General features: G+C 45.4%; 1 protein-coding gene across 3 annotated transcripts in view; it reads right to left on the bottom strand.

Annotated features, from left to right (window-relative positions):
- Positions 1–19,183, bottom strand: part of RECQL5 (RecQ like helicase 5) — a 1,190,108-nt gene that overhangs the window by 273,469 nt on the left and 897,456 nt on the right. For all 3 annotated transcript variants that reach the window (XM_069654764.1, XM_069654765.1, XM_069654766.1), the window contains 2 exons: positions 11,755–11,797; positions 10,203–10,261 (listed from right to left, as the gene is read on the bottom strand). In XM_069654764.1, coding sequence (XP_069510865.1) covers positions 10,203–10,261; positions 11,755–11,797 — 102 coding nt within the window. The remainder of the gene's footprint in view (positions 1–10,202; positions 10,262–11,754; positions 11,798–19,183) is intronic.

Here is a 19,183-nt window from a genome sequence, read left to right as displayed (position 1 = left end):
GGAGACCATCAAAGAAATATTGAATTGCCTTATGCTGAAGAGAAAATAGACTGTTGCTCCTCTTCTAGTAGTCTGCAACGGCTGAATAATGTTTGCAAGGTCACTTTTGATGTCAGTTCTGGACAAATGAGAAGAAAAAGACGACATTATCTATGGATGTCATCAGAGCCAGATCTCAATGAAAAAAATCTCATTCCACTTGCTTTTGCATCACTTCCTGGTTCAATCCTTGGTGGACGTGTAGATAATCCAAATTGATGTTGCTCCCAGAAGGAAAAATTGCTTACAGGTAATGTTCTTTCTATGGATTCTTCTCCCACAGATTATTCATCTAATAGATATCCCTTCCAACATCAGCTGTTTTGACACTTTGACCGGGGGCAGTACGACTCAACATTGATGCCTCTTGACTTGGCCACACCACTCCTCGACTCCGGAAAGGACGTCGGCAGTACATATATTGCATCACAGCACCCTCGTACCTGAACTCCCCTCGAGCTCAGCAGCCACAGAGGAAGAATTCACCGTACTGAGAGCAACCGGCTGACCGCACATATCCAATAAAGCGCAGAAACGTGCCTAACATCTAATCATCACAATCTCAAGTTGTCGTCCCACTAGCAGAGAGCGACCAGAAACAGCAACAGACAACTTTCATAGCAGAGCAGGATGGGAGGGTGAAATCAGGAATCTGCAGGAGAAGAATTCATAGAAAGAGCATTACCCGTAAGTCATTTCTCTTTCAATGGGTTCGATTCTCCCAAAGATTCCTCATCTGAAAAGACTCCCAAAGCAATACAGACTGCAGAGGCGGGATGAAAGCCCTCATACAAGGAAATTCTGCAACACTGCTCTGCTGATTCGAGCTTTTGAGCCACGTGATAGGTCAAAGCAATAATGCCTAGCGAACGTGTGGAGCAAAGACCACGTCGCTACTCGACGTATCTCTCTCACTGGCACACCCCTCTACAATGCGGCGGATGTTGCCACGCCCCTCGTGGAATGCACTATGATGCCTGGTGGCAATTCTTTTCCCGCTTTTTGGTAGCACTCTGCAATGCAGAGAATTATCCAGTCGGAAATCATTTGCTTGGCCACTGCCAGACCGTTCCTAGATAGTGATAGTCACAAAAAGTTGGTTATCACGCCTAAACTCTGCTGCCTGGCCACATAGAAGCTGAGTGCCCTCATCGGGGTCCAGTCTGTGCAGCCTTCCCATATCCTTAGAAGGGCGAGGTGGAGGATAGAACACTGGCAGGTTAATGCTCTGAGGGATGTGAACTTCAGAAACCACCAGAAATGTAAGTCGGACATTAAGAGAAACCTTCTCTTTGAAAACCCATAGGAAAAGCGGTCTGCAGAATAGAACCTGAAGCTCACTCGCACGCCTTGCCAAGTTATCGCCACCAGGAAAGCTACCTTAAGGGTGAGTCACCTAATAGAGCAAGAATGCATGGGCACAAACTGAGCCGCCATCAAAAAGGACAACACCAAATTGATGTCCCAATCCAGGACCAGAAACCGCGTAGTTGGAAAGCTATTTACAAGGCCCTTCAGAAATTGGGTCATTACCAAAATAGATTGTGATTTACACACAAGGCTGCCAAGTTGCCCATTGCTGGGCGTACATGAAGGCCCGATGAGGCAGGTGATTCACTAGGTACTGTCACTTCTCTTGGAGCCCCCTGTCAAGAGGCTATGGCTTCCACTACTCAATATTCCCCATGGGGGAGGTTTCATGCTGGAGGACCTCATGGGAAGGGACTCTCCTCCAGTGGAGGACGACCACCTAGGTAAAAGTCAGCACCAACCACACCTTGATAGCACTTCTGTGTGTTATTGTAACATCATACCCGTTACTTCTACTGAGACGAAGAAGATTGCCAACAAAACAGTCTGACTATCACGAAAAAGATCACGCATAATATGAAGATTACGAGCAAGGCCACTACTGAGACGTGGTAGCCACCAGGAGCCATGAAGAATGGCACAAAGACAGGAACGGTATAGACTTGCATGGGGGAGTCGTCTTGAGAAACACATAAAAACTAATGAAATACTTTGAGTAGGGGAGCCGCTTACCAGAAGAAATGACCGTGCAGCCCAGGAAGTTCAAAGGCGATGCGCAGAGGATGCGGTGGTGATGTTAAGAGCAGTCCGCTCCCAAAGGCAAAAGGCAGACGAAGGGAGTCCTTTGCCTTATTTTGTGGAGCTGGACAAGGACATGACTGGAGCCTGGTAGACAGTGGCACAACCTATGGGAGGTGGACCAAGCGGTCTAGTAACGGCACCTACACAGTCGGTGAATAGACCAGGAATAAGGTACACTGAGCGAGAGCAGCAGAAGCCAGAAACGGCCACGCAAACTGGCAAGAAGATGCAAGCACCCAGGAAGAACCGGCCAAGAGTCCCGAAGGTAACGGGCATGTCACAGCGACTAATAGGGGCTTGGCGGGGCAAGAGAGGTAAACCGCACGAGAAGAACGACCTTGTGGCAGTACTTGGAAGAGAAGGGAAGAGAACCAAGGTGAAATCTATATTGATATGAGTCATCTTCCTTGTGGAAGTACTTGGCAGGAGAGTGAACCAAGTGGGCCTCAAAAAAGAAGAATAGAATCTAGGGCCTGGGACCAAATCACGTATGTCAGCATATAAGTCATCCTCCGTGTGGCAGTACTTGGCAGGAGAGTGAACCAAGTGGGCATAACAAGAAAGGGGGATTCAACAGGGTCTAGGACTCAAATAAGTACAAGGTGAATATCGGAGGGAGGAACCCTCCAAGCAGTGGTAAAGAAAAGACCACGGATGGGTTAAGGAGATTCTGGGACCGTTGTGAAAGTTACCTAAAACTACAAGGGGGCATTCCCCCTGACCTCAACTTTGGTAAAACCATTATCCAGGGTAAGGGAGTCATGAGTGGAGTACTGAAGGGACTTTCTTTGAAGACACCAGGAGAAGGGAGTCATTATCCTGGTGAGAGAACTTTTGGTTAAGGCTCTTTGCTCTTTAGGTGTAGTGGAAGGGATAGAAGCAGGGTTTTGACTCAGGACTGTAGCTTTTCAATAAACAGACATTCTGACAGATCCTTTAGTCTTTAGTTTGAGGCAGGGGAAACCCCTCTCAGAGCTAGGGATAGCCAGCTTTTTTACTTCAATAAAAGTCTTTGCCACCCACCATGACACCCCCTGATCAGCTGCCGCCTTCTGCACCCTTAAGCCAGAGATAGAAGGGGGGGTCGGGTGGTCCAGAACTACTCCAATGAATTGGTGCTTCTGTACTGGTGTGGCGTGGGACTTCTCCCTTAACTTCCAGAAGCCCAAACTGTGAAGACCTTCCGGGGATAAATCAGTCATCAAGGTACAGGAATACATGGACACCAGATCTCCTGAGGGGTGCTGCCATCAGCTTGGTGAAAACCCTGGGCATGACGGTTAACCCAAAGGTGAGCACCATGAACTGCTGCGGAGTGTCCCCAATCACTCCTAATTATAAAGTCTTACCTGAAGCTTTAAAATGATGGTAAAAGTAATACTAAATGATGAAGATTCTTCCTGAAAACATTGAATAAAGAGATCTTTGGAGAGGAGTCCTAACTCTAAATGTGCACTGAAGTATCTGAAGAGGGCCTTCAGGGGTGGAGCGAAGGGAGGCAGTGCATATTGGCTACAGGGTAAATGACCCAAAACAACTCGGAGGGAATACTAAAGTAAATACAGTTCCTGGTTTCTATTAACTGTTTAATTTTACTCAGTAGTACCAGCCTGATGAAGGGGCATATTCTAATAGCATGTGAATGTATGAAAGAGCCATTGCTGGACAATTTTTTTCTGCACATACAACTTAAACTAAGATGCCCTCAGCTAGGCATGGCATCACAATGCCACACCCTGGGACATGCCAAAGTCATTGTGTTTGCCATATCCCTGCCAATTGACAAGAGTTGAAGGCATATTTTCTTTGCCAGGTTGAGAAGAAATGAAAATTCCTCTGATCCATCCTGAAGTGGAGAGCAAAACGTGTACAATTCCTCAACAATCTGAGTGTCAAGATAAACTGGAGGCACTTTTAACCTGCCTTAGTGTCAAAACGGACTGCTGGAAGGCAACCTTCCCTGCAACATTTCTCGCACCTTATCTAAGGAACGGAAAACTTGGGAAGCATGAAGCTTTCCTTTTTCCAATGATGTGGATAACATTGCTGACTCGGCCAACATATTGCCCTGAACCACGACCGTCTCACCTATGATGATCTATATTTGCTATAAAGGCCCCTAGAAAGTGTCTCTTCCATGGCAGAGCTTATGACATTGAAGAGTCTAGTGGAATAAAGGAGAAGGACTCCTTGGGCTTGATATTTGAGAAGAGTCCCAAGTCAGAAGGCTATTCTGGAGGAGCCATTTGAGGCTTCAATCATCTTGCCACTAAACAGCAAACTTGGTGGGAAAGGCTTCTCTTCCTCAGAGGTTCAGTGGTGTCCACTAGATAATGCTCCATGGGAGAAGCCTGCACACATCTGCCTCCTGAGCTGCGGGTGGAAACACCCTGTTCCCAAGCTTGTCTACCAAAATGGTTGAAGACAAAATGTCAAGGTACCCGCCTGATTCGAACAGGAGGCTGCCAAGGCCCAAACTTCCTTCGAAGCACAACAAAAGGACATTGGGAAGCAGCTGGAATTCACTAAGAGAGGATTAGGACTAAGCAAAGATGCAGGAGGGGGAACAGGATATGAAGCTAGTTGTATCACTAGGAGTCACCTGCAGTAGTGCTGAAAAAGAGGCCATGAATTGGGGAGACCATGAAAGGGATTTCTCCCCCAGCTCAGGAAAGTTTCCTAAATCCTCTGGGCACTCTACATTATTTGAGAAAACCTCCACATGTGCCAAGGTTAAAGCAGATCCAACTGGGGCTCTCCAGCTTGTCTTTGTGGTGCCTCAGAGACAGGTACTCCTGTACCAGGGAGTCAGGCCTGGTACCCACTTGGAGTCATGTTTCCTCTTGTTCACTCCAGTGCTTGGGAGCAGTTCTAGCCAGTGAGGGCGAGGCTCTCAGGGCAGCACTACATGGTATCTTCTAAGGCACCAGAGCCTTTGGTACCAACGCATCAGGATTATGGATGGAGCAATGCTTAACCTCCAAAGGATGAACCGAAGGTACCGCCCTTGGCAGTTGAAGTGATTCAGTAGGGACCTGCATAACTTCAAAGATGGCATGCCCCCGTTTAAAGCAAAGCTGAGGCAGAGGTCTCGATATCCTCTCTTTGGTACAGTAGTCTCTTCCATATATTGCACTACGATAAATAGTACTTATGTTTACTTGTTAAATTCTCACTACCAATGTTTTGCTCTATGACCTGCACAGCGTAACATTGGGTCCAGAGCTAGGTTTGTGCTATAAAAATATACACATGTATACTAATTGACAATAATAAACTTGTCTGCAAGGAAATGGATTCTGGCTATACTGTCCACGTTGATAGGCCTGAAGATTACCTGCATACCAGATGGACCACAAAGGACATTTCCTCAATGGTTCACAAGTCAGCAATCTTAGTAAGCAAATTCCAGCCCAGAACTGGCAGTGCCTTCCACAACGTATGCTTATCATGGAACAAACACTACTTTGTCCACTTCTGCTGGTTGGCGGTTCAGGAGTAACTATACAATTGACTGTGCCACTGGATTCCTTCCTTTGGATTTCATGTGCTCATGGTGGGTCCTGAGAAATCATGTTATGTTAACAGCACAGAACACACAGGACTGCACTGGATGCAGGTTATCCAGGCAGCTGACCTAAGGACAGATCAGCTGGTGAGAAGGGGCTGGTGCACCGCATACACCCATTAAATCCTGTAAAGTATGGATGAGACATTTGAAAATCTGCAAATAAAAAGGTTTTGCAAAAGTCAATGAATCAAATATTTATATTTTGTACACAATAGCCAGCTAAAGGAGAAAGACATCTTGTGCCAAAAACAAAACGGATCCCATTTTATTTATAAAACACATGAAAGGACAAAATAAAAACAATAAAATGAAAATGCACTTAAAGATGGATAACAGCATAGAAGTTCTCTGAATGGACTGCCAAGTGGAAAAACAGCAACTGATAGTTGGGGCACCGGGCGTGGTTCTATATGAGAGTTTAGTACCTGGTTGCTGAAAGGCGAGTTCCTGTACTGCGGCTCTGTTTTCTGAATTCTATGGCTGCTTTACGCAGCATTAGCAGCAGGGGCAGGGGAGCCAGCCAATCAGCTTGCTCGGATCATGGGCTGAATCCCACTATCCAAGACAGCGTTCCAAGCAACCTGAAGGCTGCTCACCCTCAACCCACCATCGTCTCCCACCAACCCCTTCCCTCTGGTCGCCACACTCTTCATTCCCCACCCTCTTAACCCATTTACCTGATTCCTTTGGCAGCGGCCGCCGCACTAGCCTCCCGGGGCGCCATGGAAATTGAAGAGGGGCTTGCCTTCCATCTCCATGACAGCTATTTTAGGTAGAATGAACGGGACATCTCTGAGCTCGGACCTATAACTTACCACCTGATTGCATTTTATTGCCATTTCGTTAGAGCAGTTTTCCAGGCCAGCCTGCTGCAGGAGCAGGCCTTCCCTAACATTTGTGAATGAGGTTGAGCATAATCGAGCAAGAAGGGTTTTTCCTTCATTAGGAAGGGGAGAGATTTAAGGTTCACACCTGAGAGAACCAGTAGCCAGAAAAGGAGGGATCTGGATGGGGGCAGAGTCCCACTTGTGTGTGGTGAGTAGGTCAGCCTTGTGAGACCAGCGTGAATGTTCTTCACTGCTGGTTAAAATGAAACTGTACAGAGAACCCAGTTCTGCAACTGAACTGCCAGCTTCCACAGTTGAAGGGATCAAATGACATCCAGAGAGGTGGATGTGAAACACTGCAACGTTACTGATGATTTGGAGTAAAACTCTTCTGTTTTGCAATAATGGTAAAAGGGATTTTTAAGTCCAGAAGACCACTAAATCCCATAGCGCAAGCAACAGAGGAAGCTTTGTGTATCTGAACAGGCTCATTATTCAGGCTCTTTGCAGCTTGGTTGGGAAAAAGTGCTGAGATGGCTACATACATGTACTCTGAGGGTCTGAAAGTTCTGGTAACCTTGGCGTATAGAAAGCAAAGACTCCTAATATTTGGTTAGGGACAACCACCTTCACTGAGCTGCATTCAACAGCGCTAATAAAGGAATCTTCTTGAATTGCGAGTGTGTATCAATTTTCTCAATGGCAAGTTAGAGAATGCTTAGTGGGCAGAACGTGGTCTTGGGGTTTCAGAACCCCATGGGCCCAGGAAGCCACAAGTCACAGGGCACCTTCAAACCATGACGCTGTAGTGGAAGATCAGGACTGGGGCATCAAAAGGACTTTTAGAAGGTAATTTTTTAATTGCTGGAATAGCCATTACACTTAATTCTTACAGTAGGGCCCTGATAAACAAATGTGCGTTGAAATCAGAGGGAGTCTTCCTTTGTTGTTAGAAAGACAAATCCTAAAGCCAGCTGGTGGCAGAGAGCTCAAGGTATCAGTTATAAATGAAGATCCTTGCGACATCATGTAAGCAATAGCGAAGTTCATTTTATTAAGTTACATTAAAATCAGTTGAGGAACAAGAAGAGACCTCAGGGAGATCCAGGCACACATCTCTAACTCCATGGGCTGGAAATCACTTCAAGGAAAAACATTCCGGTCACTTACGCAACAGTCTCACGATGACATCATGCACTGCATGCATCTAGGAGATCCCTATATAACAGCATCCCAGAGAGGCAGCTCCCACCAACCAGTTGTCCAGGTATGGGGGAGATGGAGAAATCTTCACACCTTGTAAAAACTACTAAGAGTGCCACGTACCTTTGAAAAAACATGATGGGTTCAAATGGCACTTTTTGATTTGATAAGGTCACCCTGCATAGCGATACGAAAAGGCATTCTCGATTTCTAAGCCAGTTCCAAAGTTGACAGGTAAAACGTTGATTAAATGTTGGGCAGTTTCACAAACTTCAGGGACTCTTGGCAAGAATTCTGAGAAAGAGGTGAATGTCCCAAACGGTAAGAAGAAGCCCTGTTCTAGAGCCCAATGCAAAAGGACAAGCGTGTAAACACCAACTAATCCGTGTGAAATCCAAAAGCAATGTGCTTACGTTCTAGCAGCTTCCCAAACATTGCCTAGAAAGCCATTGGAAATGTTGTAGTATTTTCCTCTTTGGCCATTCTGTCAAGAGGTCTGATATGAGAAGCTTCAAAATCTATGCAAGTCGTTAGCTCTATTTTTACTCAAAGAACTGCTGATCTTTCACAGTCTTAGGCCTTATTCCGCAGCCCAGGCTCCATTCAATGGCTAATATCTTAGGTCTTTGGTTCCCTCTATGCAAAGTGCTTGGATCACTCGTTAAGTAGAGCAGTGCTATAAGGCGGACACATAAATGCATCTATTTGGGCAGGCCCTAATGAACTCTGGTATGGGTGATGGGGCATTTTGTTTGTTACTGAAACTACATTCAGAAATGAAAGGTGGTGTAGTTCATGTTACGTTGCATGCTCATCAGTGAGGTTACATAAATGGGAATGTGCCAACACCGACAGCAAACAATCCAAAAATAATGCTCATGAGAGAGAAGTGCTTTCTGATTATTCTTTAATGAAAATGTGCTCTCTTTCAAGTTACATGTGCACTTCTCATACACTTTAGAAAAGGCACCTTATTAGAAGTAGATCTTGCATGAATGGGCTTCCAATTGATGATCGCACACATGGCGGGACTGTGCGGACGGAGATGCAAACATCTCTTGTAAACTTGCAACAAGGGAGGCGGGTGGAGGAATTGGTGACTTGGAACCCTTTCTTCCACTTTTCCTGCTATGTCAAGATTTACTGGACTAACAAAGAAGACATTTAAGGCATTCTCTACTAGAAGCAAAACTGAAAAAAAAGATCTGATGCTTTTCTATGCTTATTAAAAGCAGGAAACTGTTAATGCTGCAATGCCTGGACGACTTATATAGGAAACCTGTTTGAAAGATTCGGTCTAATGCAGACAGTAGGAGCGACAGCATGAAAAAGATAAAGCTTCTGGCCTTCAATCGCTTTGACCGTCTAGGCACAAGGTCCTTTCTATATGAAACAAGATGGAACAAAGGCCGATGGAACCGCAGAGGAACTGGCCAACCAATCAGGTTGCTCGGGCCCTGGCACTAGTGTGGTGGCAGAGTCATCGGCAGCTGATTCAGCCCCTACTGGAAACAGAGAGAAGGCGCCTTCATTTGTGATGGAGCACCCTTTCCTTTTCCACTGCTCCACTTTTTATTTGGTTTTTGTTTGGTGTGATCCTTGTGCGTGCTCTGAGCACATTGAAGACGGGAAGAGAAACACATTTCCTACATTGAATAATACAAGCACCCTAGGATATGTCCCAGCCGTTGAAAGCCTTGAAACATGTTAGAACGAGATATAACCGGGTCTGAAAGGTACTGGAGACCTCGTTTCTCTGGGACTTTATTAATTCCAGGGATAGCCCACACCAACAGGCTTTACCACTATAACAATGCAAAGAATGCTGTAAAGTGATTTTATACATTCGGGATAATGGGTTGCAAAACAGGATCTGCAATGTTGCTTTTCAAAGTGTGGTTTTGATGATTATTTTTTCAATGACAAAATACAAGTCAAGTTGCCTATAAATAATACAAACGGGCAGAAATGTGGACATCCTGTGAAGAGGCTCAGGCGAGGAGCGGAGCACGGACATACTGTTCATCTTTCCATCTTGGCCAAGAGACTGGAATCCTATTACACTTGGACGTGTCTTCCCACATGTTAGGGTTGTTGCTCATCTGGTCTGCGCCCACATTACCTTGGCACACACGCGAGGGACGCAAAGCCCAATAAAATACATTTCTGGGAAATGCATGAATTGCGCCAAAGTCACGCATGACTTATTTTACATTGTGATTACTTTTGTGTGCATAAATACTTAGAAATATTTGCAGTACAGAATAAAAACCTAGTATTAACGTGATGCGAGTTGAATTCCAGTTTCTAAGCACATTTAATATGCACTGCCTCAGGTAACAAGGAAACTTGAGTGTGATTTATGACCTTCATCTTGTTGTTTCAAGGCTGTCAAATTGGTGCTTGCGACACTCAGTTGGGGGTTTCTTTCTGGGCTGTTGCCTACTCACCTTTATGGTCAATTTGGGGATTTTCTTGCTGGCTGCTTCCTTTAAGGGGCAGTTGGCATCTAACAAAAAGAATAAAAAGCAATTTGATAAGAAAGTTACCTTAGAGTCACTTTATGCTTTTTACGCTGCATATACATGCTGGAAATTAGTGCACACATCCACATACGTTAACCGCCGACCCTCCCACATTATTGTTTCATTGACCCACTCCGATCCACATCCATGAGTGATCCCTCCATCCAATCCAACTCTTCCTATCTGTGCCATTACACTATTCCATTCTTCTCCACCATTGGCCTCCAGCATAAACCCATCTTGTCTGTCTATACAATAAACCATCCACCATGGACACCCGCTACCACAGATTTATTCAGTTGGTTTATTCTACTGATGTCTTCCACCTTCCTGTACGACTGTTCCCTCCTAGCTGCTTTTGCTACTCACTCCTCACAGTCTGGGCCACTAACCACTGTGACTATCAGGTTCCCTTGAACTCTCCCACTTCCCTCTACTACGGAAATGTTTCACCTCCCTCGCCGATTCCTCCTACTTCCCTCTACACATCAACACTCTTACACCTCCCTCTAATATAGACCCAGCCAGACCTCCCTGTGCTACAATGTCCCTCCCACTTGCAAATGCTGGCGATCACTCATCTAGCTATAACCACAGACCCGTCTCCTATGACAACCCCCATCTCCAAAAAACATGGACCAACTCCCTCCCCCCTCCCTATACAACAGGCTCTGTTCTACTTTCCTATACTGACGAACACCTACAACTTCCCAATGCAACCAACTATCTCCCACCTTCCTACAGCATTGACCCATTTGTTCCCCATATACAAAAACTCACTCCAAGATACCTACAGCAACAACCCACTAACCTGCGTTTACTTCTGATCCTATTTCTTTTTGGTATTTATTGAGAGCAAACCTAGATTTGAGAAGCAACTGAGCGCTGGTCTATTAATCCCCCTCGCCACTGCCACCACGCTAAACTATACAGCTCCCACTCTTATATGGTTGCTCCAATGGCTTGCTAACAGATGCCATACTCTACCACTGACCCTTCCTTTCTTCATCTTTACCAGGCCCTCCTGCTGCCAGGAAGCAGGAAAGGCCCACCCTTTCTTGGTGATGCCTGGGACACTCCTTCCAAGAAAGAACCCTCACTGCCATTCACATCATCTTGAATGAAGCCCATGTCTCCCTCCTACTCAGAAACAAGTCCTTTCCCCATTACACCTTTCTAAGTGATGATCTGGTTTCTTCCCTGCACAGGAACCAAGCAAATTCACTATCCTACCACCCACAACTGCTGGGTGATGGCCACGTTTCCTCCCTGATCAGGAGGCAGGACCCACCATATCACTCAGATCCATGAAAGATGACCAAGGTTGCTTCCTGTCCAGGATAGAGCTCCCACTCTACAATCATATCTTCATGCATAATAATGCCCAGGGCCTTTTCCTGCTCAGAATTGAGTCTCCTACCCACAGCCATCTCCTCAGCCAACAAAGCCCCAGATCCATAAACTTTCCTTTACAAACCTGGGGTGTCAGACTCTTCCTGTTGAATGGCCTGTTCTCTACCCTGATGGAAGAAAAGAGAGAAAAGATCAAGTCAGGGGCAGTTCCAAATGACAAATACACTTAAACAAAACAAACCAAGGCTGCGGGGGTCAAGCCGGGAAGCAGTGATGATCCACCCACATTATCTGGCTTCAGTGTAGCTTCTGGGACACAATGCATCTGTTTTTTAGTGTTCCGGGAAAGTAGTGTATCTGTCAGTATATACTTATAGACCTTTGTATTTTCTTCTCCTCCAGGAATAGGCTGTTTAGACAGAAGCGTTGAAGTAATCCAGTAAGCCCATAATGGGGGAGGGGCACTGCTTGCAGACAAGCACACAGTGTGCTTTCTACTGTAGGTCCCATTAAGGCTCTTGAGGGACCCACAAATATTGCTACCAGGCATCAGACTCACAAGCATGCATTGAATATCTAGTACAGATGTATGCATGTACCCCTACTTCCTGTTGGATTAGACCTAGCGACTAATTTATCCATATGTGCTTTGTAAATTAATTTACTGAGGTTGTAAAACCCCAATAATTGAACACAACTCACAGGAACTACTTCACTTCAATACTAAATGTCTTCAGCTTGACTTGGGAATGGCAGTGAAAGAAATTAACAAGCCGCCAGGAACGCAAGTCTTCCTAAATGCTGAAATCAGAGGAATGCTGCTCAAGGCAGTGCTATTGAATTGTATACAAACGACAAGGAATGCAAAGAGCGGGATTCAGTGGCCAATGTCTGCTCACACCCACCTTCTAAAGACTTTGTTGTATGCTTCACTTCCTGTGTTGTCTAGGTTTCCACACAAATCCAACATCGACCTGATCTCTCTGAGGCCTTATTTCTAGGACCCAGGTATATAAATCTACTTTGTTTCTGAATATGGAACAAAGGTAGAAAATATGAACGCAGTATGCCACAGAAATGTTCAAATAAGTACAAAGTTCAACTGGACTTTAAAAGGCTGAAAGACCCTTCAAAGTTGTCAAGTGCACACAGAGCCATCTGGTCAGGGGGCAAACTACACCCAAAATGTCTGGTCAACAGCAGTCCTAACAAAGCCAAAAAGACTATGGCAGGAAGAAACAACAGACACGGATGCAAATAATGCCATGACAGGCCCTGGGTACTTACATCCCTACCCCTGTGGCCAGGAATAATAAGTTTCACCTGGTTGTAAACCATGAAAAGTCATTCAATGTTGGTTTACTGAGAAAAAGGATGGGAACTACGATACCGAGCATGACATGCTGGTGGCAGTCTGGGAGTGAGGCCAGAAAAAATCATCCCAGTTACACCTTATACACGCTGCTAGCTGCAGAGATCTCCGATTGGAAACATTCTGGAGAGCGTCTCTTTTTTGCCCTGTCCAAAACTGGGGAAACGCAGAAGGCATGCACGTCGAACAAGTTGCGGGAGAACAGTTGGACGATAAACGTGCACCTTCACGCATCATTAAAAAGATAAACGGGAACAGTGTGAAGGAATACTTTGGCGTATGCTCAAAGCAGGACACTCTACCGCTGTCGCCAGTCCTGCAATTTCAATGAGAGAAGTCTCAATAGTGGGTACTACCCTTAGAGAGCATCAGTGTATGCGCACCCGTGGGAGAGGGGATGTAGAGCGCTTCTCGCATATTGGCCAAGATGGTGCTATGAGCAGGGACAATTGGATTAATCTTTATTTTTATTTTTTTTGCGACTGCAGGGAAATGCTTCCCCAAGATCTGGGAGAAGTGTGAAGAGTAACACCAGCTGAGACATTGAGACGAGACCAAAAGAGAAGCAAAGACTTAAGCTTCATGCATTCACTGTGTGAGGAATTTGACCATCCGCACAGGGAGTGTGCGGTCGCCTGGCTTTTTTGACATTTTGTAATTAGAATGAATGATGGGAGATCAACCTCAGGAAATGTGTGAGGCTAATCCCCACACATTTTCCCATGCTTGCAGCACAACAAACAGTCAAGTGTACTCTGGGGGGCCACAGCCTACAGACAGAGTTCTCCCCGTCACATTTAGCTGGAATATGACAGCCAGGGGTGCATCAAAGCATCTCTGAAGGGGGAAGGCAACACCTTCCTCCGGCCATGGGCAACCTATTTCAAATATTAAAGGCTCCATGGATCTGCCCTGTTCTATTGTCAAAGTTCTGAGTGGTGGCAGCGCATACTGATGAGAGTTAAGTGAAAACAGGCCTGCGAAGAGGCCTGGTCACAGAACTAACAAGGGACAGGAAACACCAACACCGCTTTGTTTTGCAATGTGTCAGTTTGAAGCTAGCTCACATCCAGAGGTATGAAGGGTAGTGAATGTCATGTTTGGTACAACTGTTTACAGTAGGCAACCCCTGCAAGGAACCCCCATTGAGAGGGAAGAGGTATGTGATTTGATGGAGACAGAAAGTCTGTTCTCGCCACAAACCTCAATGGAGACCTGTGCTTTGATCAGGAGTCTCCGAGAGTTCTATTAACCAGAGAGACACTTTGATCCACAACAGACAGGAATATGGGTGGGACTTAGTAGTACATGTCACCCCTTATCTTTCATGTTGCAAAGCACTCTGGTTATGACCTCACACAAAACAGACGATTGTTGGTGGGGACCCAGGATTGGTTCATTAAGGTAGCCTTAGCCTGCACCAATCACTGGTGCCCATTTGGCTTTAAAAGAGGGCTGAGTCTCTCACTTAGCAGATCATACGACAGTTTCAAAAGGAATAAGAAGGACACTGGTTGAAGGTACAGTCTGCCTTGCAGCTTCCGCCAGTGAAGGAAGGCCACGATTTCCAAGAGGGAAGCAAGATCCCCTCTCCTAAATATCTCCCAGGGAGCAGACGAAGATACCAGATTCAGAGGACCCATCCACCAGCTCCAGAACTGATACCCAGCCAGCACACAGCGAGCCCTGCTAGGTTCTGACAGCGGGCTTCCTAGGTGGGAAGAGAGTCTTTGAAAAAAGGACAAGGTTGTTGCCTGCAAACACTCTCTTCAGCTTTGAGCCGTCCGCCATAAAGGACGAAACGAGCCCTGCGAAGAAGCTAGGAGGAGTGCCACAACAAACATCAACCAGCGTCCAGCTTTAAAGAACATTTTTGAGACAGTCGAGCCCTCGAACCATGACCGGCTGCACCACTGACTGTTGTCAGGCTGCAGTCACTAAAGCCATCAGAGACATCTCAACCAGCCTTCCAGATCCGCAAACCAGCACAGAGACAATCATTCTTGACCCCCAGCCGTTGTGTTGGTCAGCCTGCCGTCCAGCCTCTCTTGCCGAACTGACTGCCGGCTGATACCCGCAGCTGTCTCCCGTGTTGAACTCTGTCACAGGAGCTGCAAAGCATCCTGAAACCGACTCAATGCTGTCAAGCATCAAGATCATCTGAAGCACCAGGTACATTGTAGTTCTGTCACCCTGTTCCTTCTGTGAAGGCCCCTATTGACATTTACGACCCCTTGCTTGCTTGTTGCTGGAACCAAATAACCTTCAACAGTTAAGACTGATTGATTTGCCGACTACACTGTCAGTATCCACAGTGCATCTCTTTCCTTCTTGAAACTGCCTGCCCTCTGTGTTCCTTTACAGGGTGGGTTGTATTTTGTAGTGTGCTAGTACGGTCTGTTGTAATAATAATAAAGTAGATACTTTTAAATCATTTTAATAATTGTATTTTCGATGTGTTGCAAATAAACAATGATCCACGACCTTGCAGAGATAAGCCTGCCGTTCCGTACATGTTACCAAAATTGGATAAGGAGGTTTATAATTTACTTGTGTTTCCAATCTGTTAGGATCCCTTCTGGTGTATTAGAGGTGTGGGGCTGATTGATGGTTTAGAAACCGATATTCATTCCTGGACCACTGATGCCCCGGAAGTTGATTTATCGCACACTGCGTTAAATGTACTCAGAAGAATGTACTCATAAGAATGTATATACTTCACAACACTGTGGTATGCTTAAAGTATAGCATCACGTAAGTGAAGAAACGAAGCAAAGCAAGACTGCTTGAATGTGGTATTGGAGTGCACGTGGGAATGAGAAATGAGTGTGAAAAGAAAGCAGAACAAGAAAAGCAAACAACCTCATCACTGAACGGACCCATACCTATCTATAACCTCTCCCTGAACCTTCGTCCAGGGTTTCCCACAACCCCAACAACCCCCCACAGGCAACGGGAGAGGTAGAATTTCACTACCACCCCTAGAGCTCAAATTAACAAACCAAGAAGGTTTCCAATCAATTGCCTCCTATCTATAAAAGGTGCCCACAGAGTCAGCTTCAGAGCCTTCCCATGGTGCCCAGAAGGCTGGCTGTGGTAAAGTGCTCCACACGCCGTTGTATTACACTTGGGTTGTATTATACTATATTGTCTCATACCATGTAATTGATTGTACTGTAACTAAGAAACTGCATTTCTTGTAATGCAGCCAGATACCTACGGGTGTGGAGCGCTTTATAAATAATAAACAAACAAAAACAATTTGAGGGAGTAGGCACTGACTGGCTTTGTGGGTTCTTGCACATATAGGGTAGGGATAGTTTGACGGGAACGCCAGTCAATGCCTAATTTGACTTTTTGATGTAAATAACTTGTTATGCTCTGGACCAATGACTAGATGGTGGAAGATGCATAGCATGCGACTCTAAACAGATACAAGCATTGAAATGACTATCACTGGGTAAGTACTGTCAGTCTTCCAGTCCAAGCACAAAAGTATAAAACAAAACAAATAGATGACTGATATTTTGTAATATGGTTTCCTTTTCCCTTTTGTCAACCAGGGTACATTCTTTCCCCTATATGTTTGCAATATTAGAAACTGACAATTGTTTGTGTAATTTCTTAGATATTAGATTCACATACAGGTCATATTTATGCACATGTAACAAGTCTTGCATTCTTTACAAACATACATACTTAAACATATACCTTAAATCCTAAACAAATCCATTAACATGCCTGTGGAACTTACTACAAAAATTGTTGGGATTTAAAACTGCACACATCTAAAAGCAAATGTGTTATTTTTTCATGCAAAATCATTTAGCAAATAGTTCACAAGCTAAATATGCTTATCCAATGCTAGAAATAGTGACATACCAAGCAAGCTAATATTTTTTACATCAGAAAGTAAAAGGAGGAAGAACTACACCAGCAGGACTTGGGGATAATAGTTATCGATGGATAAGTAATTTGACAAATTAGAACATGTTTTATTTGTGATGGCAGACATATGAAAAGAACACTACCTTAATGGCACTAGAAATGCCCAACGACCTAATGTACACTCAATTGAGAAATGAATAATCCTGAAAGTGAACGAAGGGGGGTAAGCCTGATTTACCACATACAAAGGGCAGGTCATACACTGTTAGTAGCAGAAGTGCATATGCCTCCCGCACTAGTAAACTGGAGACGAACTCCAAATAGAACCTTAACAAATAAGGGCACCATTTCACATATCTGTGGAACATCCGACCTAGAGAGCTGATACACTAGCATTATTGCCTGAAAGGCAGGCAGAGGCGAAGTAATTATTCTGATAACTTACAAAACTAGGAGTTTTATGCGAATCGCTAGCAAAGGTACAGTCTGTAAGGCAACCGATTTGAATCGACAAGCCTAGGTACATTTGAAATACCCAAGCAAAATGGGATGGGTCCCAGCGCACATAGCTTACACACTTCTTTAGCTGTAAATCTAATATTTTAAGAAGTGAAGTCCACCAAAAAGGCTAGTTTTAAAAATAATGTATGATTTTATGATTTTGGATGCAAAATAGATGAGGGTTGTTTTAAAGCTTTTATAAAAATACGGCTGTGAATGAATTAGCAGAAGAGCAGGTGGTATCTCTCTCCCTTAAAAAAAATGCTGTCAGTCCAGGAACATTAAATACCCAGCAACAGAGAACTACATCTGCATCCTTTATCAATGCTGTGAATGTAACAAGGGGCAGAACCAGCATTAATATACTGGAACATATATTTAGGAATAGTTTATTGAAAAACACAGATCACAGACTGCACTTCACTATCTTCTGGGTTGCTAAAAGAGTGAGGGCCTCATTACAGGGAACGCGGTAGGGGATTACCGGCACCGGTAAGGGCACCGGTGCCGGTAATCCCCTACCGCCTTACTACGAGATCCCTTTGCGGGACCCGACCTCAACGGCTGGTTTTACCAGCTGTTAAGGAACGGCCCCGCAAAGGGACCTTGGAGGCAATTACGGTACCGCAATTTGCGATACCGTAATTGCTGCCTTCCCAATTCCCATTGAGCCCTATGGGGGCTCGAATGGGGAAGTGCCATGGTGAATGGGGAATTACCGCCCCCACTCACCTTGGAATGTGGCGGTAATTCCGCCATTCACCATGGCAGACTCGGTACGGTACCGGCGGCAACCATGGCGCTAATGGCGCCATGGTTACCGCCTTCCGTGTAATGAGGCCCTGAGTCAAGTTGCTGGCAACGCTGTCCACATGTCGCAAACAGTTGCATAAAATGTTCATGATCCTGGCAGGATGTGAGTTCTTGAGTTGATTCCAGTTTGGTTACACCCATGGTAGATAATGTGAAGAAAAGGACAAGAACCGAGTCCCATTCCAGGTACTGGGCCAAAAAGTATATTATCTTCAAGAATATGGTGCTGGGGTCACACTACATCCAACTCTCGCTTCCTACGCACTTTCCTTCTCGAGCCCCCCGCTCATCTACCTCCAACTCTCTGAGGGTCAGGCGCTTCGCCAGGCAGAGAGTGGGGGGTAGATCTCTCTCCTCGGCTCGTGCCTCCCTCGGGTACAGCCTCCCTGCCTCTCTCAAACTTGAGCAAGACAACCTCAGGTTCCGGAAGCAATTCCCTCCCTCTGAACCTTATGGGGACCAGGCTGCTTCACGACCAGTAGCCCCATGCACTGCCTCCGGGCCTACCGCACACCAGGGATTGTATCTGCAACCCCTACAGCCCCTTGCCTCCTTGCACTTAATTAGAACTGGCCATTCCGGCAGAACTTAATAGTGCTTTGCTTCACACTCTCCTCCCCCACCCGGCACTTCTCCTCTCCCTTGCACTTGCACGATCTGAATGACACAAGGCGTAGTAAGATCATTTGTTTTGTTCCCCTTTGCCTTCCCCTTCCTTTTCTTGTTGCGCCTAGAAACACTAGCATACAGGCACGTTATGAATGGCATATCATATCAAGAATCTCACAGTTAAGCTTTCTCCAAACCAGATCAGTTCACAAACAATGTGTGCGCCCCACACTTCACAAACACGTGGATGGTCGTTATCGTCTAAGGGGAAGATGAGATGCCACATTCACATCCTCTGCATGTGGGAGGTGGTCAAGAAAGCTGAAAGCGGTCAAAAGATCTGGAGGAAGTGCACAACCAGTTATCATGG

The sequence above is a fragment of the Ambystoma mexicanum genome, chromosome 3q, assembly GCF_040938575.1.
Source record: "Ambystoma mexicanum isolate Mex_15411 chromosome 3q, UKY_AmexF1_1, whole genome shotgun sequence".
Taxonomy (NCBI): domain Eukaryota; kingdom Metazoa; phylum Chordata; class Amphibia; order Caudata; family Ambystomatidae; genus Ambystoma; species Ambystoma mexicanum.
Note: the sequence above shows the minus strand (reverse complement) of the source record. Positions and strands in the feature narration are given on the sequence as shown.